At 32.9% G+C, this 24,929-nt stretch overlaps 4 protein-coding genes across 4 annotated transcripts; 3 read left to right on the top strand and 1 right to left on the bottom strand.

Moving 5' to 3' along the window:
• LOC108912188 lies at window positions 1–1,432 on the top strand. Its single transcript, XM_018717366.1, has 3 exons — window positions 1–371; window positions 1,018–1,172; window positions 1,224–1,432. The coding sequence occupies exons 1-3, from the start codon at window positions 16–18 to the stop codon at window positions 1,430–1,432; spliced, it is 720 nt and encodes a 239-aa protein (XP_018572882.1). The 5' UTR covers window positions 1–15.
• A 95-nt stretch (window positions 1,433–1,527) lies between these two features.
• Window positions 1,528–3,050, bottom strand: LOC108912206 (myosin-11). The gene is made up of 2 exons (XM_018717386.1): window positions 2,958–3,050; window positions 1,528–2,898 (listed from the first exon to the last, which is right to left on the bottom strand). Exon 2 carries the CDS (start codon window positions 2,885–2,887, stop codon window positions 1,607–1,609), a length of 1,281 nt encoding a protein of 426 aa, XP_018572902.1. The 5' UTR covers window positions 2,888–2,898; window positions 2,958–3,050; the 3' UTR covers window positions 1,528–1,606.
• Window positions 3,051–3,366: 316 nt separating this feature from the next.
• LOC108912200 (E3 ubiquitin-protein ligase UHRF1-like) lies at window positions 3,367–11,424 on the top strand. The gene is made up of 10 exons (XM_018717379.2): window positions 3,367–3,604; window positions 3,663–3,976; window positions 4,030–4,179; window positions 4,231–4,403; window positions 4,455–4,641; window positions 4,699–4,930; window positions 5,030–5,241; window positions 5,295–5,577; window positions 5,634–6,002; window positions 11,161–11,424. The coding sequence occupies exons 1-10, from the start codon at window positions 3,446–3,448 to the stop codon at window positions 11,305–11,307; spliced, it is 2,226 nt and encodes a 741-aa protein (XP_018572895.1). The 5' UTR covers window positions 3,367–3,445; the 3' UTR covers window positions 11,308–11,424.
• A 7,848-nt stretch (window positions 11,425–19,272) lies between these two features.
• Window positions 19,273–23,906, top strand: LOC108912235 (astacin-like). Its single transcript, XM_018717417.2, has 4 exons — window positions 19,273–20,085; window positions 22,392–22,580; window positions 23,176–23,502; window positions 23,632–23,906. Exons 1-4 carry the CDS (start codon window positions 19,974–19,976, stop codon window positions 23,904–23,906), a joined length of 903 nt encoding a protein of 300 aa, XP_018572933.1. The 5' UTR covers window positions 19,273–19,973.
• The last annotated feature ends 1,023 nt before the right edge of the window (window positions 23,907–24,929 follow it).

Raw genomic sequence — 24,929 nt, 5'->3', positions numbered from 1 at the left:
ATCGTAGAGTAAAAGATGGCGAAACTAGACGATTTCTTATCCAAGAAAAAGGAAACTGCCCCAATTCTTGACTTGTCCAAAACCACCGCCAATTCCAAAGAGGAATTCAAGAAGCTACTAGAGAAGGTTCCCGATTTCAAAATAAGGACTGAACGTGTACCAGACCACATAAAAATTAAAGATAAACATTTCAAGTTTAAGTCTGGCAAAAAAGATATAAAAGCTATGAAAGAGAGATATACTTTTATGGATCCCTTGCCAGTAGAAATGAAAAATTTGAACATTGATGACCTAGCGGCAGTTTCAATTGACTGGAAAATGTTGACAACCCTTCGTCCTAAAAGTAAGGCGGAGGAAAACTATTTTTCAAGGTATGTATATTTGGAAGTGATGTAAAAATTAATGCATTTTATGCAACCAATTATGCTGGGTTTCAATATATTTCAGGAGACACATTTTCCTCGCTGTCGCCTAACACTTAAATGTAGGAAAAAACATTCTTAGTTTTAGGTTGACACTGTTCGACGGCCCCCTGGTCAATTTTTTTCTCAAACTCATATTCTTTTTTGAATAGAACCATCAGCTGTAAGACTTTCTTCCATTTTTCTCAGCGTTTGATATATGAAAAACGAATGGTATTAGGCCATTTTATAAAAATATTCGTAAATTGTTACATAAACGTTGTTAATTTCGACAAAATTACTTTGGATATTATCATTTTGAAAAAAGAAGTTCTGAAAACTCTTCGCTAACTTCATCCGTTTTTTTTAATATATCAAGGCATAAAACTTCAGTAAATTATGTATTTCCAAATATTACCATCTCGAATAAAAGCTGTTTTGGAGAAAAGAAAATTACCCGAGTGCCACCACCATACTTTTGAGTTGCTGGCATTGAAAATAAAAATAAACTTTCACCCTTTTTTCTAACAAAAAAGAATTGAAATAAAAAACATCAAGAGATTAAAAAAATTGGGGGTCAATTTCTATACACTCGAAATTATTTAAATGTTTCTAGATTGGTAGAGCTCGGTAAACTTCAAAACAAGAGCAGAACCCAAGAAAAAAAGCAGTTTCAGTCGGATTCTCAGATCAAGAAAATAAAAAATAAGTCTGGCGTGATTGAAATGAGAGTCGTCTCTTGTTCCGAATGTGGTGAAGACTTTTGTAATGGCAAGTACTATTTCAAATTATATTTGAAACGTAGTAATTACTTTACCGCAGGTAAAAGTTGCACCAAGTTTGGGTACGACTCGTTCGTACGTATCCCAGAAGTGCCAGAAGTATCCCAGAAGACAGTTTCTCCCGATTCTGTAAGCAAAATTAAGAGGAAAGTGAAAAGGCGATCCCATTCTAAAACTAAAAGTAAAAAGAAAAGTAGCGGCAAATCAAAGTCCCCGAAGAGAAGTCCATCCAAAAGTAGCAAGAAGTAAATTTATTTTATATACCTATGTATAAATATAAAGATTAATTTAGTACATATTTGAATGTTATTTTTATTTGTGTAAAAGGAAAATGTGGGGCAATAAACAAACAATAATTTTTTATTAAGGAAAAAACAAAATATGCACTCAATTCATATTATACAGTAAGATTCTGCAAAAAAATCATTCCATATCCTTGAATTTCACTAATACCTCTTTAAATTTATCTATTACTACCTTCTCTATTTTAGATACTTTTATGTATTCAATGGTAAAAGTCTTCTTCATTTTCTCGAAATCTTCCTCCAGTTTTCCAATATCTCTTTCATAATCTGCAATAATTTTGCAGTTTCTGTTAGATTCATTCTGACGGCTATTTTTCATGTCACTAAGTTCTTGAGAAAACTGGGCTATAGTAGTGGTATAACTGTGTTTAAGAACTTTATGTTCACTTTGCAGATTTATCAATTTTTCTTTTAATGATGCTAATTTCTGCTCGTTTTCAAATTTCTGTTGTTTCGCAGGATTTAATTTAATAGCTGTTAATTTATCTGCAGTATTAGATATAACTTTAAATTCGTCTTCTTTGTGAATTAGTTTTTCTACGATCTTCACATCAAATTCACATTTATTGAGCATCCTGATGCAGTCTGCATTATGTTGTAATACTTTATTTTCCTCTACCAAACCATCATCAATGTTAATATTGTTATTATATAACATTTCCAACTCGCTCTTCAGTGTTTCAATAGTCTTCTGGATATTCTGATATTCTCTCTCAGTTACTAGTTGCTTTAAGAGATTATTTTCCTCATCTTCAAGACATTTTAACTCGTACTCTTCATTTTGTAATTCCCGCTTAAGATTTTCTATTTGCTTTCTCTTTTCAGCATACAATTTTTCTTTTGTGGCTTTCAACATCTTCATTTTTTCATAAGCGGTTTTAGTAGATTTAAGCTCTTGCTCAAGTAAATTTTTATTTTCACTTAATTCTGCTTTGTTTTTTGCAATCTCATTAATTTCATCTATTAGCTCGTGCTGCTCCAATAAAAGTTTTGTTGTATTTTCTTGGGTTGTATAAACTTCATTTCCCAATGTTTCTGCTTCAGTCAGCTGACATTCTAAGTATCTTATGAAATGTATACATACTTTAAAAAAGCTTCTAGTACTTCTAGGTTTTGGCTCATAGATATCTGCTATTGTTAACTTTAGGCCACTAATTTTTCCCAGAAGTTTTGATAATTCCAGAACCAGCAGTTCCTCCTGTTCATAATCTGCAGAATTAAAGTTAAAAATCGGAGGACTTCTTGTTAATTGTGCAATCTTTTCATTATAGTCATTTATGAAATTACTATAAAATTGAAAAACTACCTCTGGTGTAGGTTGTAATAAATTTTCTTTTGAAATAACGAGTTCAGGCCAACACCTTTTTATGTCACTCAACATATCTTCTACTTCGCTCATTGTTCTGATTTCTGAAAGATTACATTATATTATTGAAACTATTGAAAACTCTATAATCATCTCATCATACCTCTGCAAACTTGTGTCTATAATTTTTGTTGCAAAAAGAAATAAAACCGTTTTTTCAAACTGCTATCAAACATCACAACACTTCTTCACTACTCGGCCGATAAGAAAAACAGATGTAGTGAGTTCACGATTAGTGACACTACGACTAATGTCGGGTGCATAGAAATAACAAAAAAATGCTTGCAATATTTCTTTATATTTTAATGTAACACTCATAAGATTATTTCAATTAACTCAGCAATTGAATTTATTGCAATTTGAAATGAACTTTTTCTTTATCACAGATATAAACATTACGAACTGTAACTCTGTGGTAAGTTGGAATTGAATTTCGGAACAAATTCTTGGTATATACAGATTTAAAAAGGTGACCTAACCTCAATCTATAGTTTTTGATTTCGTTTCGTCATTCGTTGTTCCCGCCAATCGTTTTGTTTATTTTGTTGAGGGTGTTTTAAGATTTTTATTTTTTTTTTAACGACAACAATAATGTACGTAAAAATTAGAAAATTGGGTGCACTGCAGGGTGAAGGTGATATAGTAATAAACATATCTAAAATGGCTTTAATTCAAGAACTAAGACAAATGATAGAAAAGGATATTCAAGTTGTACCCGAACAACAAATGCTTTTGTATAAAGGAAAGCAGGTAAAATCTTTGATAATATGCAGTTTTATATTTTATAAAGAGTATACAAATTTTATAGTTAATAGACGATCATCGTGTAATGGACTATGATATCAGTTTAAACGATGTGATACAATTAATCGTACGATCACAAAAACCATTAACAGAAGGATTAGAAGAAAAAGAAGTTGACAAAAAGGAAGACAATAATGTTGATAATAATAAAAGAATTATAGATGCACAAAGTAAGTTTTACAAAGTAGAGGACCTTATCGATGTTCGACTAGAGGAAAACGGAGCATGGTACGAGGCTGTTATTTCAAAAATTTTTACAAAGGGGCTGAATAATGAAAACACACCCGAAGAAAGCAACTTAATATTTAAAGTGAAAGGGTAACTAAGCTTTAATATAACCAATTCTTATTTTTAAGTTGCATTAATTTCAGTGCTGAGCATGTAATAACTTTCGAAGGAGAGGCGAGTTTTATCGACATAAGACCCAGATCATACTATACTTACAAGACATCTGAGCTAGAAAAAGGAATGACTGTATTAGCTAGTTACAATATCGAGGAAACTAAAAGTAGAGGACCTTGGTAAGAAGTAAGAATGCAATTTTGCTTGAATTTCTGATTATATATTTTCAGGTATGATTTTAAAGTGGAAGAAGTATCACCAGCCTCTGTAACTGGTACTATTTTGGTGGGACGAGATAGAGCGCCTATTGAGAACTGTTCGATTAAGTTTGTAGATGAAATTATGAGAATAGAGGAACCAGTACCACTAACTGAGAGAAGCGATGTTCCAAAGCAAGTACCAAGTAAGAATATTATAAAGTGTTTTGTTTCCAGCTAATATACTATGTTGTCAGGGAAATATCCATATAATTGTGATAAATGTAAAGATGTCCCAGGTAGAAAGTGTCGTGAATGTGGTTGTAGAGTCTGCGCTGGGAAAGAAAGTTGTGACACGATGATTTTGTGTGACGAATGTGATTATGGTTACCACATCGCGTGCTTAAGTCCCCCTCTGGAATCGGTCCCAGAAGAAGATGAATGGTAATATTTTGTGTCGAATATTTCACAATCTTCACATTTAGATAATATCATTTTAAGGTACTGCCCAGATTGCAAAACGGATGTTAGTGAAATCGTCAAGGCAGGCGAGAAACTAAAAATCAGCAACAAGAAAGCCAAGATGGCCAGCAATAAGGGCGAATCTAGTAGGGATTGGGGCAAAGGAATGGCATGTGTTGGAAGAACGAAAGAATGCACCATAGTGCCCAAAGACCACTACGGTCCTGTACCCGGGGTCGAAGTCGGCACTTGCTGGAAATTCAGATTGCAGGTAAAAAAATTTCGTTTCTCATGGAACAGGCTTTTCATGTTTATATCATTTTATACAGAATACTCATAGAAGAGTATTATTCTATTATATTTCCCGTAGGCGTCAGAAGCCGGTATTCACAGACCACATGTAGCGGGAATACATGGTAGGGAGACGGATGGAGCCTACAGCCTCGTTCTAAGCGGAGGCTATGAGGATGACATTGATAACGGTGAAGAATTTTATTACACGGGATCTGGCGGTAGAGACCTTTCAGGAAACAAAAGATGCAGTGAACAAAGTTGCGACCAGAAATTGACGCGAATGAATAAGTGAGTAAACCACTTTTAAACTTCATTTTTCGGAAACAAAATCTCTTTTGTAGGGCACTGGCTTTGAACTGCAATGCTACGTTCAACGACAAGACTGGCGCCGAATCGAAAGATTGGAAAAAGGGCAAACCCGTCAGGGTAGTGCGCAACTATAAAGGTGCCAAACATTCCAAATATGCCCCTCAGGACGGGAACAGGTATGACGGTCTCTACAAAGTCGTCAAGTATTACCCCGAGAAAGGTAAATCCGGCTTCGTGGTGTGGAAATACTTGTTGAGGCGGGACGACCCGACACCAGCGCCTTGGGAGAAAGGCGGTCAAGAACTGGAAATGATTGTAAGCTTTATAGTTCGTAATTTAATCAATAATTAACGTGTTTTTGCCGTTTTTAGTACCCGCCCGGTTACTTGGAAGCCCAGGAAGCTCAGGGACAAAAGAAAAACAAGGAAAATAAATCGAAGAGCCCCGACAAGGCAAAGCGCGGGTCAAAAAGAAAGACACAAGAAGACGTGAAGCCTTTGACTGAATTTTTTAACACGCCGAAAAAGCAGAAGATGACAGAGTACAAGCTATCTTCTGAATTAGAAGAGTTAATTTCACTCGATAAGGGCAATGAGAAATTGTGGTCGGAATGTAGGGAGGTTCTGAAGGAAGGCAAGCAGAAGTTTTTGAGTAAAGTGGAGGAGATCTTCATGTGTATATGCTGCCAGGAGGTCGTTTACGAACCGGTGACGACGGAATGTAAACATAACATTTGCAAGGTATTTTATCATAAAGCTTTCGGATTTAATTAATTTTATTATTTACAACCTTAGGTTTTTCGTTTTTTCTTTTGAAATTTGAAATTTAGTGTATAAATCTAGGTAACCTAGAAATCCAGGAATTACATGCTCAGTATCAAGCTGCCATCTTCGTGAAAACATCTTTATTTGTTTCCATCGATTTAGGATTTATTTATAGGGTGCGGAGAAAGTTCTGTCAATTTTTTTGACATATTTCAACAGTGTAACAATACTGCATAAACAACTGAATCTACACAACTAAACTTTTATTAATTCAATAACAATAAATTAAAACAAAAACATTTACAATACATTTATGCAACCGCTTCCGAAAATTTCCTATGCTGCATTGCGTTTCGTCTTCCTGATCGTTTTGGCTCCATAATGGACCACATAGAGTAATCCAACAGATTGAGATCTGGCAAGTTCAGCAGCCGTTCGCAGACGCAATTGTTCACTGTTTTGTTGGAACTTGGAACATTTTTAAACTTTATCTGGAAAATATATGAAATTTTTTTTAGTTGAAAATGTGATATGGTGCAGAGCTTTCATAAATGACTACAAGCCACATCACCCAGTTTAGTCAAACAACATTGCACTGTCGACAAAAAGTTCCTAAGTTTTAACGCCTCAACATTAATGATTCGTTTACAATGAACGATGACAAACTGCTACGTTTACGTTCGAAATAATGCGTCGCCGATTGGTTGAATAAAATGTGAAAAATTACACCAATCTCCAGCCGATGAAACAGAATTTTACTTTTTAACATAACTTTGAGCTTATTGTTTTAGTCATTTTTAATTTTACCGAAAAACTGCCAACGCGAAGGAAATAAAATTATTGTTCCAAACAAAATTGCTGATCGTGTGGCTGGTAATCATGTGTGAAGGTTTTAGTCAAAGAAATAAAGCACTAAAAGCGGCCTTACCTCCGAAATCTGTACAGTAAGATGGATCGTGATGCGGTTTTTTGCATTCGATTCGTTGGAGCGTCCAGAACCCTTTGTGAGAAATGAGAAATGAAAATTGCATCGGTGCATAAGAAAAATGCATTTTTAAAATTGCATCTCAAAGAGTTAAAAAATGAAAAATTTATAACTCGGAAANGCAGAGCTTTCATAAATGACTACAAGCCACATCACCCAGTTTAGTCAAACAACATTGCACTGTCCACAAAAAGTTCCTAAGTTTTAACGCCTCAACATTAATGATTCGTTTACAATGAACGATGACAAACCGCTACGCCTACGTTTGAGATAATGCGATCGCCGATTGGTTGAATAAAATGTGAAAAATTACACCAATTTCCAGACCGTGAAACAGAATTTTACTTTTTAACATAACTTTGAGCTTATTGTTTGTCATTTTTAATTTTACCGAAAAACTGCCGTGAAGGAAATAAAATTATTGTTCCAAACAAAATTGCTGATGATGTGGCTTGTAATCATCTGTGAAGGTTTTAGTCGAGGAAATAAAGTACTAAATTCATTAGAACATACAGAAAGTTTGTGACCCTATGTGATCAGTGAGAAATGAAAATTGCATCGGTGCATAAGAAAAATGCATTGTTTAAATTGCATCTCGAAGAGTTAAAAAATGAAAACTTTATAACTCGGAAAATATTGACGGAAGTGAGTTCAGTTTTGCTATTCGGGGGTTTTTGGGGTCGCTGAACACGAATATCACGACGGCAACGGTCTCCGAGGTACCTNGCAGAGCTTTCATAAATGACTACAAGCCACATCACCCAGTTTAGTCAAACAACATTGCACTGTCGACAAAAAGTTCCTAAGTTTTAACGCCTCAACATTAATGATTCGTTTACAATGAACGATGACAAACTGCTACGTTTACGTTCGAAATAATGCGTCGCCGATTGGTTGAATAAAATGTGAAAAATTACACCAATCTCCAGCCGATGAAACAGAATTTTACTTTTTAACATAACTTTGAGCTTATTGTTTTAGTCATTTTTAATTTTACCGAAAAACTGCCAACGCGAAGGAAATAAAATTATTGTTCCAAACAAAATTGCTGATCGTGTGGCTGGTAATCATGTGTGAAGGTTTTAGTCAAAGAAATAAAGCACTAAAAGCGGCCTTACCTCCGAAATCTGTACAGTAAGATGGATCGTGATGCGGTTTTTTGCATTCGATTCGTTGGAGCGTCCAGAACCCTTTGTGAGAAATGAGAAATGAAAATTGCATCGGTGCATAAGAAAAATGCATTTTTAAAATTGCATCTCAAAGAGTTAAAAAATGAAAAATTTATAACTCGGAAAATATTGACGGAAATGAGTTCAATTTTGCTACTGGGGGGTTTTTGGGGTCGCTGAACACGTATATCACGACGGCAACGGTTTCCTAGGTACCTACTGCTCAAGGTGGCCGATTTCCACGTCGTCTCCTGGAGTTTTGTGGAAATTCGTTATAAACTTAGCCGAAACTCGTTACTTCGGGGTTTTTGAGGTTGCTCAACATGAATATCATGACGGTAATGGTCCTCGAGGTAGAAGAGGAGAAATAAAAAAAATAGAATTAAGAACATGAAAATAAATAAAAACATTTGTTATAATTGTTTATAAATAGACTTAACGTTTACTTCTTGATTTTAAACACCTATTAATAATTAAAAAGTATTAAAATTAATTTAAAATAAGTAAAAAAAGAGTATACAGTGACAAAAATCGGTACTTGTAATGATTTATACAGAAATTTCTTTTTTTAATTTTCAAAAATAAAAAAAATAGTAATTATGGAGTGCCAGCGACCAGACCGGTCCTAAAAGTTGTTAAAAGAATAGTAGTTTGAAATAAAATATTTTCACAAAAATCGAAAGATACACTCACTTTCAAAAATACGATTTAAAATTTCAAACTCAAAAATCTTCATCAAAAACACTGAATATTTTTTTTGTATTTTTATCTGTAAAGGCCATCCAAAAACAAAGATTAAAAAAAGCTTTAATTTGGACCATTATGAAGAAAGTTATGATCAAAAAACCAAAAAACGGAGAATTTTTTTGAACATTTTATATCTTTTGAACAAGTAATCAAAAAAATCTCAAAATTTACCAGAAAGGCTCTTTTGAGCGGTACTAAAAAATATCAAAAAATGAGGGAATCAAAAATCTAAAATTTTCAAACCGTCCGACGTCATTGATCTGAATTAAAATAATAGCTACCAACTGTATTAAAAGAGCCAAATTAAAAAAAAAATGTTTCAGATAATTTATTTAGATATTCGATAAAGCTTATGAAGATGACATCGGTACCTCGCGATTACCGTTGTGTAATGTTTATAATGAATTTCCACAAAACTCCAGGAAACGACGTGGAAACCGGCCACTCTGGGCATTAGGTACGTCGGAGACCATTGCCGTCATGATATTCGTGTTCAGCGACCCCAAAAACCCCCGAGTAGCAAAATTGAGCGTCGATATTTTCCGAGTTATAAATTTTTCATATTTTAACTCTTCGAGATGCAATTTTAAAAATGCATTTTTCTTATGCANATCCGTATATACTAGTATGTGGAAGAGTATATATTAGTATATATAGGGCGTTCCACGCCAAATCGGACGGTTTGAAAAATTTAAATTTTTGATTTCCTTAATTTTTTGATATTTTTTAGTACTCAAAATAACCTTTCTGGTAAATTTTGAGATTTTTTTAATTATTTGTTGAAAAAATATAAAATTTTCAAAAAAATCGCTCTTTTATTGGTTTTTTGATCATAACTTTCTTAATAATGGTCCAAATTAAAGCTCTTTTTTTAAATTTTTATTTTTAGATGGCCTTTACAGATAAAAATACAAAATATTCAGTGGTTTTGATTAAGATTGTTGAGTTTGAAATTTTAAATCATGTTTTTGAGTGTATTTTTCGAATTTTTTGAAAATTTTTGATTTCAAACTACTATTCTTTTAACAACTTTTAAGACCGGTCCGGTTGTGGGCCCTCCATAATTACTATTTTTTTTTTGATTTTTGAAAATTTGAAAAAAATTTTTCTCTATAAATCATTGTAAGTACCCATTTTTGTCACTGTATACTATTTTTTTACTTATTTTAAATTAATTTTAATACTTTTTAATTGTTAATAGGTGCTTAAAATCAATAAGTAAACGACTGGTCCTAAAAGTTGTTAAAAGAATAGTAGCTTGAAATAAAAAATGTTCACAAAAATTGGAAGATCTCGCTTTCAAAAATACGATTTAAAATTTCAAACTCAAAAATCTTAATCAAAAACACTGAATATTTTTTTGTATTTATATCTGTAAAGGCCATCCAAAAACAAAGATTAAAATAAAAAAACAAAAAAACGGAGCGTTTTTTTGAAAATTTTATATCTTTTGAACAAGTAATCAAAAAAATCTCAAAATTTTCCAGAAAGGCTCTTTTGAGCGGTACTAAAAAATATCAAAAAATTGGGGAGATCAAAAATCTAAAATTTTCAAACTGTCCGATTTGTTATAGAACGCCCCATATGTAAAATGTGGAAGCAGCGGCCAACGATCCTTACCTAAAATTTCATCAATGCTACCAACTGTATTAAAAGCGCCAAATAAAAAAAAAAATGTTTCGGATAATTTATTTAGATATTCGATAAAGCTTATGAAGATGACATCGGTACCTCGGAGACCATTACCGTTGTGATATTCATGTAGAGCGACCCCAAGAACCCCGAGGTAAGGAGTTTCGGCTAAGTTTATAACGAATTTCCACAAAACTCCAGGAAACGACATGGAAATCGGCCACTCTGGGCACTAGGTACCTCGGAGACCGTTGCCGTCGTGATATTCGTGATCAGCGACCCCAAAAACCCCCGAGTAGCAAAATTGAACTCATTTCCATCAATATTTTCCGAGTTATAAATTTTGCATATTTTAACTCTTCGAGATGCAATTTTAAAAATGCATTTTTCTTATGCACCAATGCAATTTTCACTTCACTCTAACGAATCGAATGCAAAAAACCGTATCGCGATCCATCTTACTGCATAGCTTTCGGAGGTTCAGTGTTTCCTTTCCTCGACTATTTTGGACAACCTGAAAATTAAATAATAATTTTAAAAAAATGTTTTCTTCTGCACTTGGTTTCTCTATATTTTCGAAACTTAAATACGTTATCTTTAGGCATGTCTGAAGAGGTCTTTTGCATCAGAAATTTTCAACTGCCCGTACTGCAGGCACGAGTTGGGAGAAAGCTACGATATGGAAGTGAATACATCTTTAGGAAAGGTTTTGAAACTGCTGTTCCCCGGTTATGAAGCTGCTAGATGATTAAGATCCTTAATGTTTTATTTTATGGTTAATAAATCATTGTTTTTATATTGTTGTATTGTTAGAACTTTTTTCGCATAAGTATATTTAAAATTAGTATCAAATTTAAATTTATCAATAGTCTGAAAAATATTTTTTATAATTATTGTATTGTATTTTATATGTATTTGACATGTGGCAAATAAATGTTAGCACTGCTTTTATTTTATGTTGTATTCTTCCAGCCTTCTCATTCAATTACTTCATTTGTTTATGCAAAGCCCTCATGTTTACAAGCTGCGTGACTGTCGAGCTTAGGCAACCAACATTACAGGTTGGTACTGGTAACGAAAATTCCCTAAATCTTGGTGACGCCAATATTAATGGTTCGTTTACAATGAACAATGACAAACCATTACATCTATGCTCGAGATGATGTGATTGCTGATTGGCTGAATAGAATCTTGTGTAAAATTACACCAATCTCTAGATGGCTAAACATATGTTGTGTTTCATAGTAATCTTGATCTTATTGTTTTAATTACACAGAGCAAAAAAATTTGACGAAAGATCACACCCAAAAACCAAACCTCACGTGCCCAAAGGTTTTTGCTGCGCAGAATACAAATCCGGCGTCAGAATTGCACCTATACGTCACGTTTCCGAGGTATCCTAACCTAAAAGTGCAAAAAACAGGTTTTTGAGCTTATATCAGAGAATTTTTTTTTCTAAAAACGAATCATGCCCTCTAAAACTACCACGCTTGCCTTCAAAACGCTTTGTTCATAATTGAATCTTTTCTATTCGCCGAGATATCATTGAATGAAGCTTGAATTAAATTGGCCCTAACTTTTTTGCTACCCTGTACATTGGCGTTTCGTATTAGTGCGTTTAATCAATCAATTTTAAGCAAAAGAGGTTTTGTGCTGAATTTTGAATCACCCCTGTTAGTACCTATACAAACATTTTTGGACTTCTCCTATACTATCATTANGTGGCAAATAAATATTAGCACTGCTTTTATTTTATGTTGTATTCTTCCATCCTTCTCATTCAATTCCTTCATTTGTTTATGCAAAGCCCTCATGTTTACAAGCTGCGTGACTGTCGAGCTTAGGCAACCAACATTACAGGTTGGTACTGGTAATGAAAATTCCCTATATCTTGGTGACGCCAATATTAATGGTTCGTTTACAATGAACAATGACAAACCGTTACGTCTATGCTCGAGATGATGTGATTGCTGATTGGCTGAATAGAATCTTGTGTAAAATTACACCAATCTCTAGCTGGCTAAACAGATGTTTTGTGTTTCACATGTTTCTTGATCTTATCATTTTTATTACACAGAGCAAAAAAATTTGACGAAAGATCACACCCAAAAACCAAACCTCACGTGCCCAAAGGTTTTTGGTGCGCAGAATACAAATCCGGCGTCAGAATTGCTCCTATACGTCACGTCTCCGAGATATCCTAACCTAAAAGTGCAAAAATCAGTTTTTTTTGCTATATGACAGATGTTTTTTTTTCTAAAAACGAATAAAACTACCACTCTTGCCTTCAAAACGCTTTTTTCATACCTATTTGAACAATGTTTTTTATTCGCGGAGATATCATTGAATGAAGTTAGGTACTTTAGCGTTTTTATAAAAGTGGTACTAAAATTGAAAAAGTTCTTCAGCTTGAATTAAATTGGCCCTAACTTTTTTGCTACCCTGTACATTGACGTTTCGTATTAATGCGTTTAAGCAATCAATTTTAATGCTGAATTTTGAATCACCCCTGTAAGTATACAAAAAATTTTGGACTTCTCCCATACTATCATTATCATTAACAAATGAATGTCAAAAACTGTAGAATTAAAGTCAACTGTATTTTTTTAATAGAACACCCTGCTCATTTTTATATATTTTGATAAGAGTTCTCTAAATGAATTATAATGATGTGAGTAGAGTTCTGACCAATTTCGGTTTTTTTAAACAAGTGAACAAACAAAAATATGACCAATATCAGTTCCCCCTTTTCCGATCTAACCAAACTTACAAGGAGAAGGTAAGGTAGTCGGATTTTTGTAATTTTTGATATTTATAGTACGTGTAGTTTGGACCTTGAATAAGAATTTTCCGAAGTATTTCGACGCAACGTTCATAAATTAGTAAATTACCGAGATAATCGATTTTGAAGTTTTACCTGACAGCTAAATCCACTAGATGTGACACATATTTCAACTAAGAGTGTGGCCTAATTGGTAACGTTCGGGAATGACAGTCACGAGGACGATGGTTCAAGTCCGTCGCGGTACATATTTTTTTTTTTTCAAAACGCACTATATGGTTTTTTATTATTTTTTTCATCTCGAAAATTATGAACAAACGAAATATTATAATAAATACTTACGTATATCTAGAAATATTCTGCAAATATTTCATTAAAATGCACAATTGGTTGATAAACAANTCATGTTTACAAGCTGCGTGACTGTCGAGCTTAGGCAACCAACATTACAGGTTGGTACTGGTAACGAAAATTCCCTAAATCTTGGTGACGCCAATATTAATGGTTCGTTTACAATGAACAATGACAAACCATTACATCTATGCTCGAGATGATGTGATTGCTGATTGGCTGAATAGAATCTTGTGTAAAATTACACCAATCTCTAGATGGCTAAACATATGTTGTGTTTCATAGTAATCTTGATCTTATTGTTTTAATTACACAGAGCAAAAAAATTTGACGAAAGATCACACCCAAAAACCAAACCTCACGTGCCCAAAGGTTTTTGCTGCGCAGAATACAAATCCGGCGTCAGAATTGCACCTATACGTCACGTTTCCGAGGTATCCTAACCTAAAAGTGCAAAAAACAGGTTTTTGAGCTTATATCAGAGAATTTTTTTTTCTAAAAACGAATCATGCCCTCTAAAACTACCACGCTTGCCTTCAAAACGCTTTGTTCATAATTGAATCTTTTCTATTCGCCGAGATATCATTGAATGAAGCTTGAATTAAATTGGCCCTAACTTTTTTGCTACCCTGTACATTGGCGTTTCGTATTAGTGCGTTTAATCAATCAATTTTAAGCAAAAGAGGTTTTGTGCTGAATTTTGAATCACCCCTGTTAGTACCTATACAAACATTTTTGGACTTCTCCTATACTATCATTAACAAATGAATGCCAAAAACTGTAGAATTAAAGTCAACTGTATTTTTTTAATAAAACACCCTGTACATTTTTATATATTTTGATAAGCGTTCTCTAAATGAATTATAATGATGTGAGTAGAGTTCTGACCAAGTTCGTTTTTTTTTAAACAATCGAACAGACCAAAATATGACCAAAATCAGTTCCCCCCTTTCCGATCTAACCTAGCTTAATATCGTGATTAGTAAGTGGAACAAAACATAACCTACAAATAATAATCATGAATCTAAATAATAAAAATAAGCCGTTGATAATGGATATGGATTCATCCGAAGAAGATATTGGCAGCAGATTGAAGATGATCGACAACAACAACCTAATTAAACTCAAATTGAACAGTAAAAATTTAAAATAGAGTAAATGTGTGTTTTGTTTAACCTAAAATTAGTTCAAATCACGGTCACTTTGTCACTTCTAGTTTGGTCAATTTGACCACTCATACCGATGGCGCATGATAGCACTTTAGAGTTAGAAACTTTACAAATAACTATTATAGTTCTCTATAATAGAGTATTCTATAAAACGAAAAATATGCTGACGAATGGTAACCATTTTTTACCAAATTAAAATATATAAGAGATAACGCATTTCTGTGAACCTACAGAAACAAAGAAACAAGAAACGCACTTTTGAATAAAATTGTGTGAAAATAGTAAAATGAAATTGACATTTTATTTTTCAAAAAAAACTATTGGAGCTTTACTGATATATACTCGTATATTTACTTAAATAATTTTATTTCTGCAAATATTGTTTGATTCGATTACAGTCCTGTTAATTTTTTATTCCTTGGAGATAAATATTATTATATATCTATCAAAATTGGGATTAAAGTGAATGGACCGTAAAAAATAAGTAGACCGAAACCATGCACTTTTAACTGAAGACGCCTACATTTTTAAGAACTGGGGATTTCAGACAATGTATTTTTTTAAATTCATTAGTACGTTTTGTAAAATAAACCTCATGCCATAATTGTGTGAACTGGTATATACAGAATGTTGAATGAGGGATACGACTTCTTAAATTTATTGTAACATAAAATATTTATTAGCTTTACTTTTGATCTTGAAAAAAACCTATGGTACCACCACAAAAGAAATAGTATGAAGTTTCTTAATAGACACGAGTAATTAAATAGATACTACTACTACTAAAAATGGTATGTAAATTTATGAAATAATAACTTTGAAATCCTGGTTATAAATTCTGCCACTCGATGAAATTAAACCACATCATGTGACATTGCACAAATTGCTCTATATTTCGGTTGAAACAGAAAAGTAAGGTTCTCTGTATATTTTCAATGACCAAATCTGATCTACATTCATCGCCCACAGAACAAGTTGTCTTAATTTCACTTTAAAATCAGTCTCGACTGGCTTGAATTTGAATATAAACACGTAAAAATAACTGTTCTTAATCGACTGATCTCCAAATTTTATACGTTTTTATTTGGGTTATAAGAGAATTTTAATGCATCGAATACAAATTTACGTGGAATTTCCATTGTACAAAGTGTTCCACGAAGAGGTGCCCATTCGACAAATTTAAACTTTTTAATTCACCTTTTAATTAATTTTCACTGAAAACTAATTAACATCAAAATCCTTTACTAAGAACATCTTTTGTATATGGAGAAACCTCTATTCCTTGTAAAATCTGAAAAAATTGTATTAAATTAACTCGTCAATTATTTTTTTGTTACTTGGCAAAATTAACATATAAAAGACTTGATAATTACAGTGGGAGTCAAAGAAGCAAATAAAAACAATTTCTATCAGCAACTCTCTTTATTAGAAAGTGACGTTTAATTAAGTAGGCTTACGAAGAGTGACCTTAAATAATGAATTGTACACAGCACGTTCCAGATTTAATTTCACTGAATCCAGTGCGAATTATAGCAGCAGTTTCACTACACTAATCTTCAAGTTATCTTACTATTGCAATACGTATTTTTCAGATGGTGGTAGGACTGGTAGGTATGCAATAAACAATCATTAATATGTGCGATGTACAGAATGTTTAAAATTGGATGTGACAACATTAACAGAAGTAATTTTTATAAACAATTTGTCTCTTATATTAATTACTATATTTATTTAAACTTTCATGCATTTATTTTCTTGAAAAATTTAAATGGAAATTTGGAAACGATCTTTTTATATAAGCAAAAGGATACGAAGTTAAATCAAATAAATTCATTTTTTTATCATAGATCCTATCTAATGAAGTCAAATAACGTCCTTCTTGTCTATGAGGTGAGATATCTTATATTTACAGCAAAATTTGATAATCTGACCGCCTTTTATAAAACGTCTACACAACACCCTGTACACGGCCGGATATCAGTTGCGGCGGAGCTCAGCGCTCTGCCTACTGCAATGAAGAAGGTAAATCGAAAAGACAGTAGAGAATCGCCTAGGAAGTGTCACGAAGGTGCCGAAGAAGGAAAAGACGGGCAGTTTTAGTGTGCCAGTTTTCACACGCGGGTCGCAAGATGCACAGGCTGTGTTTTGTTTTGGTGCTCGGCTGTCTGCACCGTCATGCATACTCGAGATTTATCTTGCCGTACGTGCCCGACGTGGTTCATCCTCCAGTGCCGGACCATGGTGAGTGGCGAGAAAATTAGCTTTGCAAGTAGATAGTCTGAAAACAAAGATTATTAATTAAAATTTGCAATAAGTAATAATTAACATAATTAATTAATCAACAAGTTATACAGGATGTTAGTGTACGGAATGACAGTACCGATAGTTGTTTTTAATGTAATATTCTTGAGAATGGAAGAAAACCGCAACCCCCACAATGCCTATGTCGGTGAATTGAGAATTTGATTTTTTATAATATGGTGCAAAAAATACAGGGTGTTCCATTTCAATTTAAAAAGTGTTGTCGATTTTAAGTTTTCAAAATGTAAAAAATAGGATACCTACCTAGTATAATTTTCGTCAGGTATCTTATGTTCTTTATGTGCTCCGAAAGGCAAGTGAAAGCTTCCAAAGCGAAGAAAGATATAAATAAATTTCGAAACGCTTGCATGTCAAAATTTTTATATAATGTCGATTTTCTCGAAAACGGTTAGACTTAGGTACAGGAAAGCTTTAACATTTTTGACTTATTTTTAATTTATCTTATTTTCTTTCTGTTTGTTACAATAGTTGTCGTTTTGAATCATACCTGCACAATCTTTAAAGGGCTATTTTTTGAGTGACTTTTAACCAAAAATGTAAACATGGGTCAGCAAACCGATAGTTTGTGAGACAAACGGTGATGAAATAAAAAAGAATCGCATATAAATACGACTTGCTTGCACTGAAAATCACAAAAATTCTATGCCAGTAAATATTTTGAAAATTCTACCACTAGTTTTTACGGTTTTCTTATGTATAAGTTGGCGATGAAAGTTAGTAGAGAACACCCNTAGTTTTTTCAAAAAACAAACGAGGTCAGGTAGGTTTTTTATTTTATTTTTAGTATTTGACATTTTACGCAGTGTAATATAAGCCAGAATGATAATTATCATGGAAACATGGGAAGTAGACGTTTTTTAAGCATCTAGCATGTCGTGTAAATGTTATGTTTTTACAGGCGCATTTTGTTTTCAAAATATCGACGTTGAAGCAAATTTCGTTAATATTTTGAAAGATTGTTCTTTCATCACATAGTTTCGACGTATATTTACTTAAGTAACTTTATTTCTGCAAATATTGTCTGTGATTCGATTACAGTCCTGTTAATTTTTTTATTCCTTGGAGATAAATATTATTATATATCTACCAAAATTGGGATTAAAGTGAATGGACCGTAAAAAATAAGTAGACCGAAACCATGCACTTTTAACTGAAGACGTCTACATTTTTAAGAACTGGGGATTTCAGACAATGTATTTTTTTAAATTCATTAGTACGTTTTGTAAAATAAACCTCATGCCATAATTGTGTGAACTGGTATATACAGAATGTTGAATGAGGGATACGACTTCTTAAATTTCTTGTAACTTATAAAATATATTAGCTTTGCTTTTGATCTTGAAAAAAACCTATGGTACCACCACAAAAGAAATAGTATGAAGTTTCTTAATAGACACGAGTAATTAAATAGATACTACTACTACTAAAAATGGTATGTAAATTTATGAAATAATAACTTTGAAATCCTGGTTATAAATTCTGCCACTCGATGAAATTAAACCACATCATGTGACATTGCACAAATTGCTCTATATTTCGGTTGAAACAGAAAAGTAAGGTTCTCTGTATATTTTCAATGACCAAATCTGATCTACATTCATCGCCCACAGAACAAGTTGTCTTAATTTCACTTTAAAATCAGTCTCGACTGGCTTGAATTTGAATATAAACACGTAAAAATAACTGTTCTTAATCGACTGATCTCCAAATTTTATACGTTTTTATTTGGGTTATAAGAGAATTTTAATGCATCGAATACAAATTTACGTGGAATTTCCATTGTACAAAGTGTTCCACGAAGAGGTGCCCATTCGACAAATTTAAACTTTTTAATTCACCTTTTAATTAATTTTCACTGAAAACTAATTAACATCAAAATCCTTTACTAAGAACATCTTTTGTATATGGAGAAACCTCTATTCCTTGTAAAATCTGAAAAAATTGTATTAAATTAACTCGTCAATTATTTTTTTGTTACTTGTCACGGCAAAATTAACACATAAAAGACTTGATAATTACAGTGGGAGTCAAAGAAGCAAATAAAAACAATTTCTATCAGCAACTCTCTTTATTAGAAAGTGACGTTTAATTAAGTAGGCTCACGAAGAGTGACCTTAAATAATGAATTGTACACAGCACGTTCCAGATTTAATTTCACTGAATGCAGTGCGAATTATAGCAGCAGTTTCACTACACTAATCTTCAAGTTATCTTACTATTGCAATACGTATTTTTCAGATGGTGGTAGGACTGGTAGGTATGCAATAAACAATCATTAATATGTGCGATGTACAGAATGTTTAAAATTGGATGTGACAACATTAACAGAAGTAATTTTTATAAACAATTTGTCTCTTTTATTAATTACTGTATTTATTTACAAAACTTTCGTGCATTTTCCTCAAAAATTATTTTCCTGAAAAATTTAAATGGAAATTTGGAAACGATCTTTTTATATAAGCAAAAGGATACGAAGTTAAATCAAATAAATTCATTTTTTTATCATAGATCCTATCTAATGAAGTCAAATAACGTCCTTCTTGTCTATGAGGTGAGATATCTTATATTTACAGCAAAATTTGATAATCTGACCGCCTTTTATAAAACGTCTACACAACACCCTGTACACGGCCGGATATCAGTTGCGGCGGAGCTCAGCGCTCTGCCTACTGCAATGAAGAAGGTAAATCGAAAAGACAGTAGAGAATCGCCTAGGAAGTGTCACGAAGGTGCCGAAGAAGGAAAAGACGGGCAGTTTTAGTGTGCCAGTTTTCACACGCGGGTCGCAAGATGCACAGGCTGTGTTTTGTTTTGGTGCTCGGCTGTCTGCACCGTCATGCATACTCGAGATTTATCTTGCCGTACGTGCCCGACGTGGTTCATCCTCCAGTGCCGGACCATGGTGAGTGGCGAGAAAATTAGCTTTGCAAGTAGATAGTCTGAAAACAAAGATTATTAATTAAAATTTGCAATAAGTAATAATTAAAGCAATATAACTCAACAAGTTATACAGGATGTTAGTGTACGGAATGACAATACCGATAGTTGTTTTTCAAGTCACATTTGATAATATTTTTAATCTAATATTCTTGAGAATGGAAGAAAACCGCAACCCCCAGAATGCCTATGTCGGTGAATGGAGAATTTGATTATTTATAATAAGGTGCAAAAAATACAGGGTGTTCCATTTGAATTTAAAAAGTGTTGTTGGTTTTAAGTTTTCAAAATGTAAAAAATTGGATACCTACGTCAGGTAATTGTGAAGTGAAATTTAATGTATCTTATGTTCTTTATGTGCTCCGAAAGGCAAGTGAAAGCTTCCAAAGCGAAGAAAGATATAAAAAAATTTCGGAACGCTTGCATCTGTTAAAATTTTCATAAAATGTCGATTATCTCGAAAATGGTTAGATTTAGTTACACGGAAGCTTTAACATTTTTGACTTATTTTTAATTTATCTTATTTTCTTTCTGTTTGTTACAATACTTGTCGTTTTGAATAACACCTGCACAGTCTTTAAAGGATTATTTTTTGAGTGATTTTAAACCGAAAATGTTATGTAAACATAGGTCAGCAAACCGATAGTTTGTGAGACAGACGGTTTTGAATAAAAAAAGAATCGCATATAAATACGACTTGTTTGCACTGAAAATCACAAAAATTCGATGCCAGTAAATATTTTGAAAATTCTACCACTAGTTTTTACGGTTTTCTTATGTAGAAGTTGGCGATGAAAGTTAGTAGAGAACACCCTGTATATATTTATTTATTTTATATTAAAATATATTTATTTTCTTGAGAATTGGATTCTGGTGTGATAGTCAGTTAAAAATAGGATAAAAAAACAGCAGCGATTTTTTTTTCGACGTTTCGTCCCTGATCAGGAACTTTTTCAAAAGGCTTTTATTGTTAAAATTGTTATAATTAATAAACTAAAACCAAAACAACAACCATTTTACGTTAAAATTTTAAAAACATGCGTCAATCGTCATACAGTGGACATATTTTCACAATACTGTATGACGATTGATGCATGTTTTTAAAATTTTAACGTAAAATGGTTGTTGTTTGGGTTTTAATTTATTAATTATAACAATTTTAACAATAAAAGCCTTTTGAAAAAGTTCCTGATCAGGAACGAAACATCAAGAAAGAAATCGCTGCTGTTTTTTTATCCTTTTTTTAACCGATTATCACACCAGAACCCAATTCCCAAGAAAATAAATATATTTTAATATTAAACAAAAGGTTCAAGTAGATTTCAATATTTTTATTTATTTTATTATACATGTTTTTAATTTTTCATTTACTGTCTTGAAATGGAATAAAAAATGGCTTTTTAAATTATTAAACACAAACGTCAACTGCTATATTTTATTAAAACTAAAATCTCACAAGTGGGCTCTTAAAAATGGAATAAATTTCTTATTTTTTAAAATCAAGATTTTTTAAGCGTAAAATATTCAGTCTTTGTTTAAATTTTATAAATAGTAACTAATTTATAAGAAACCCAAATTTTATATATGCTACTTTCACCAGCTGACAGTTTCAGTAAAAATACAAATTAAAATCTTTAAAAATGTTCCACTCAGATCGACAAATTTATGTCAATTCTCTTCATGTGTATTTATTGAACTAGTTTCTCCAGTGTCAAATAGTTTGTCACAATTCCATTAACTTGGAAGAATAATAAATCGTTTTAAAGGTGTGTGGATGAAAGTCCCAATTGAATAAATTTTTAATAGCATGTTTGTTTTATATTTTCAACGCTGACAGCAGCAGCAATAAAGATATAAAAAGTATGTTGTATCGCCTACATACAAGATCATGCAAATTATATACCCAGTAATCCAGTTTTTCACATGTTAATACATTCATAAATAATTTTGTTAAACAGCCAGCAGCTAATTATCCACATATCGTAGAAAACACAAGGCAGTTAAATAAATTTGCCAACAAATGGATATTTGAAAAAAATTGTGAACATTTCACATTATTAGTGGGATTTGAACCAGCTGCAAAATAACCAAATATTTGACATCTTAAATTAGATGCGTACATAAACAAGAAACAAATTATACTGAAGTTGTATTCGCGTAGAAAGATTCTCAGCAAATTATAACTTCTTGCCATATTTCTAATAATTTTTATCCTCATTAAAAGCGAAAAAGAACACATTGTGTCCTAATTATATCCTTATTTCGTTTAAGTTATCAACGCATCAAGCGAATTGGGTGAAGAAGCTTTTGATCCCGAGCTTTCCCCTGGTCTATTTCAAGGCGACATGGCTTTGACTAATGAATTTTACAACTTTTGGAGAGTAGGCATTAGATGGGACGTTTTTCCAGAGAAATTATGGGAGAACGGAACAGTACCATACGTTATAAGTCCTCTCTATGGTAAGTTTTTGTAGGAATTAAGTATTCCATAAAATGCAACAAGCTTATGGTACAATTACTTTGAAAATAAATAATTTATGTGCGTTTAAATTTAAATGATGTTGTCAGCAATGTAACAAGCTTCTCTATCATGTGAGGAAGGTTGTTCTAGGCTTAGTCCTGTCTTCTGTCGATGGGTTTTGGGTATTAAGTAGATTTTCTTCAGAAAGTATCTGCTATCTTGCTCATCGTATTGGATGTACCTATAAAAAAAATCATTAATCTCAATCGTGTCTAAAATTTGTAATAAATTGAAAAAATCCATTACAAATACATTTTAAAGCACATTTTTACATTTAAATATCAGTATTCTTAATATTATTTTGCGTTGAAGACTGAAATACAGAATGTGTCTGCCAAATAGTCGCAAATAAGTCCGGAAAGTAGAATTTTAGAAGAAAATAATAACTTTTTTGTCTATATAACAGAACCGAAACAGATTTCCGGGAGGCTTCATGTATTATCAGTGAAAATAAGTTTCGTATTATTACATTCTTATTTAACGCAGCAGATATTGATATTATCGAACTACATCCTCATTACTTCTTTGAAACAGAGCCGTCAGACCTAGCCACGATCATCAAAGCCATCCGTACGTTGAACTTCATGACTTGCGTCAGGTTTGTACCATGGAACGGTAAGAGCAAGGATTACCTCCTCATATGGCCGATAAAGTACCCAAAAGGATGCTGGTCTTTCGTTGGGCGCTTCGGTGGAGCCCAAATAGTGAGTTTGCAGGCTCCCGATAAAAGAGGACCGAATTGTCTTGGCACCGAAGGGCGGGCTATCCACGAGCTGATGCACGCCTTGGGTGTCTTCCATGAACAGTCCAGGTGGGACAGGGACAAATTCGTCAAAATACACACTGAAAATATTATACCCCGTGAGTAAAATCAATACGTTGTCCAACATTGTTAACATTATTTGCATGCATTTTTTTATGAGTTTGCTCTGTAATAAGTCTTCTGTAGTTCCTTAAAATTAATGAATCACAGACTATGTTTCCTTTCAGAGTATAAATCGAATTTCGACAAGCAGAGTTTGGATAACACCACCTACAGCTTCGAATACGACTACGACTCTATCATGCATTACGGCAAATACTTCTTCAGCAAGAAAAAGGGAAAACCTACGATTACAGCCAAACAGCCCGGTGTGACAACTCTGGGACAGAGGAAAGCTATGTCCAAAGGAGACTGCTTGAAACTCAACGACCTGTATGGTTGTTTCAAGAACCCGAGAAGGAGAAGAAAGTACTACAACATATGCAATTTTATGGGCTTGTAAAATATAGTTTCTCGTTTGTTTTTTATATTTTTATTTAAATAAATTATTTATTGTTACATACATACCGATCATTTAATCAGCAGTAGGTATAAGCAAAGACAAATAATTCTGTTCTGCTGAAAAGAGATACAAAAATACACAAACCAATAGTAAACAGACAAGATTCGATCTTTTTGATACAATAAATTGAAATTGTAGTTAAAAAAACACCATGTACATAGAAAATAACAAGACAGTTGCGTTATCGACGCGCTGTTGCCATGGGAGCGGCATTTTATTGACAAGAAGTGATTGTACAATCTGTCACATTAATTCTGCCACTGTTGTAAAATGTCGATGTTCAAGTCCATTCCAGTGTCTTACCCTAAGAGAAGGAAAAAGAAAGATGAATTCGTCATCAATGAAATTCAAGAGCCTATTAGAAAGACCATGTACGATATCGCCATGGAAAATTTTCGGGCTTTAAAGAGAGTAAGTAGGAACTGAAAGTATCATTGCTAAGTAGGTACCTCACCCTGTTGTACATAAAAATCTAATAATTTACAAGTTTAATAAACCGATTTGATGTTATTTTAAATTCGACTTCCACCTTATACATAATGCATGTTTTTGTAGGTCACTTATATGCACCGGGTCATATACGCTGGGGAGCATTTCTTTCAAAAAGACGAAAGTGAACTGGAAAGGTTCTTTAAAAGAATCATCGACACAGTAAATGACTCGTACACCTCTGAACATCTAACCGGCTTCTTGTTGTGTTACACAAAGTACTTTATCCACTTGGTGGAGGTATGTCAGCCAAAATTATTTTATTGGAATGACAGCAACATACTTATGTTGTAGACAAGTTGAAGCTTTGACAAATAGACTAGGCGATATCTGTTTCGGGTTTGTTGAATCGTATATCCACGGAGATTTTTGGCCCTTTGGCTTTCAAATATCACTAAAAATGAACATTTTTCTATGCGCATAAAAAAAAACGTGGGCTTAACTTTTAGCGGCACAATATGTTAATGAAATTCG

The sequence above is a fragment of the Anoplophora glabripennis genome, unplaced genomic scaffold, assembly GCF_000390285.2.
Source record: "Anoplophora glabripennis isolate ALB-LARVAE unplaced genomic scaffold, Agla_2.0 scaffold215, whole genome shotgun sequence".
Classification (NCBI taxonomy): Eukaryota; Metazoa; Arthropoda; class Insecta; order Coleoptera; family Cerambycidae; genus Anoplophora; species Anoplophora glabripennis.
The sequence above is the reverse complement of the archived record's forward strand: the minus strand, read 5'-3'. Positions and strand labels throughout refer to the sequence as shown.

Excerpts from the sequence above, each read along its gene's own strand:
- LOC108912188 (XM_018717366.1), top strand. The coding sequence starts at position 16 with ATGGCGAAACTAGACGATTTCTTATCCAAGAAAAAGGAAACTGCCCCA. Across the intron at positions 372-1,017 it reads GAGGAAAACTATTTTTCAAG|ATTGGTAGAGCTCGGTAAAC; the intron begins GTATGTATATTT and ends AAATGTTTCTAG. Across the intron at positions 1,173-1,223 it reads TGGTGAAGACTTTTGTAATG|GTAAAAGTTGCACCAAGTTT; the intron begins GCAAGTACTATT and ends ACTTTACCGCAG.
- LOC108912206 (XM_018717386.1), bottom strand. The coding sequence starts at position 2,887 with ATGAGCGAAGTAGAAGATATGTTGAGTGACATAAAAAGGTGTTGGCCT.
- LOC108912235 (XM_018717417.2), top strand. The coding sequence starts at position 19,974 with ATGCACAGGCTGTGTTTTGTTTTGGTGCTCGGCTGTCTGCACCGTCAT. Across the intron at positions 20,086-22,391 it reads TCCTCCAGTGCCGGACCATG|TTATCAACGCATCAAGCGAA; the intron begins GTGAGTGGCGAG and ends ATTTCGTTTAAG. Across the intron at positions 22,581-23,175 it reads CGTTATAAGTCCTCTCTATG|AGCCGTCAGACCTAGCCACG; the intron begins GTAAGTTTTTGT and ends TCTTTGAAACAG.
- LOC108912200 (XM_018717379.2), top strand. The coding sequence starts at position 3,446 with ATGTACGTAAAAATTAGAAAATTGGGTGCACTGCAGGGTGAAGGTGAT. Across the intron at positions 3,977-4,029 it reads TTAATATTTAAAGTGAAAGG|TGCTGAGCATGTAATAACTT; the intron begins GTAACTAAGCTT and ends CATTAATTTCAG. Across the intron at positions 4,931-5,029 it reads GCTGGAAATTCAGATTGCAG|GCGTCAGAAGCCGGTATTCA; the intron begins GTAAAAAAATTT and ends TATTTCCCGTAG.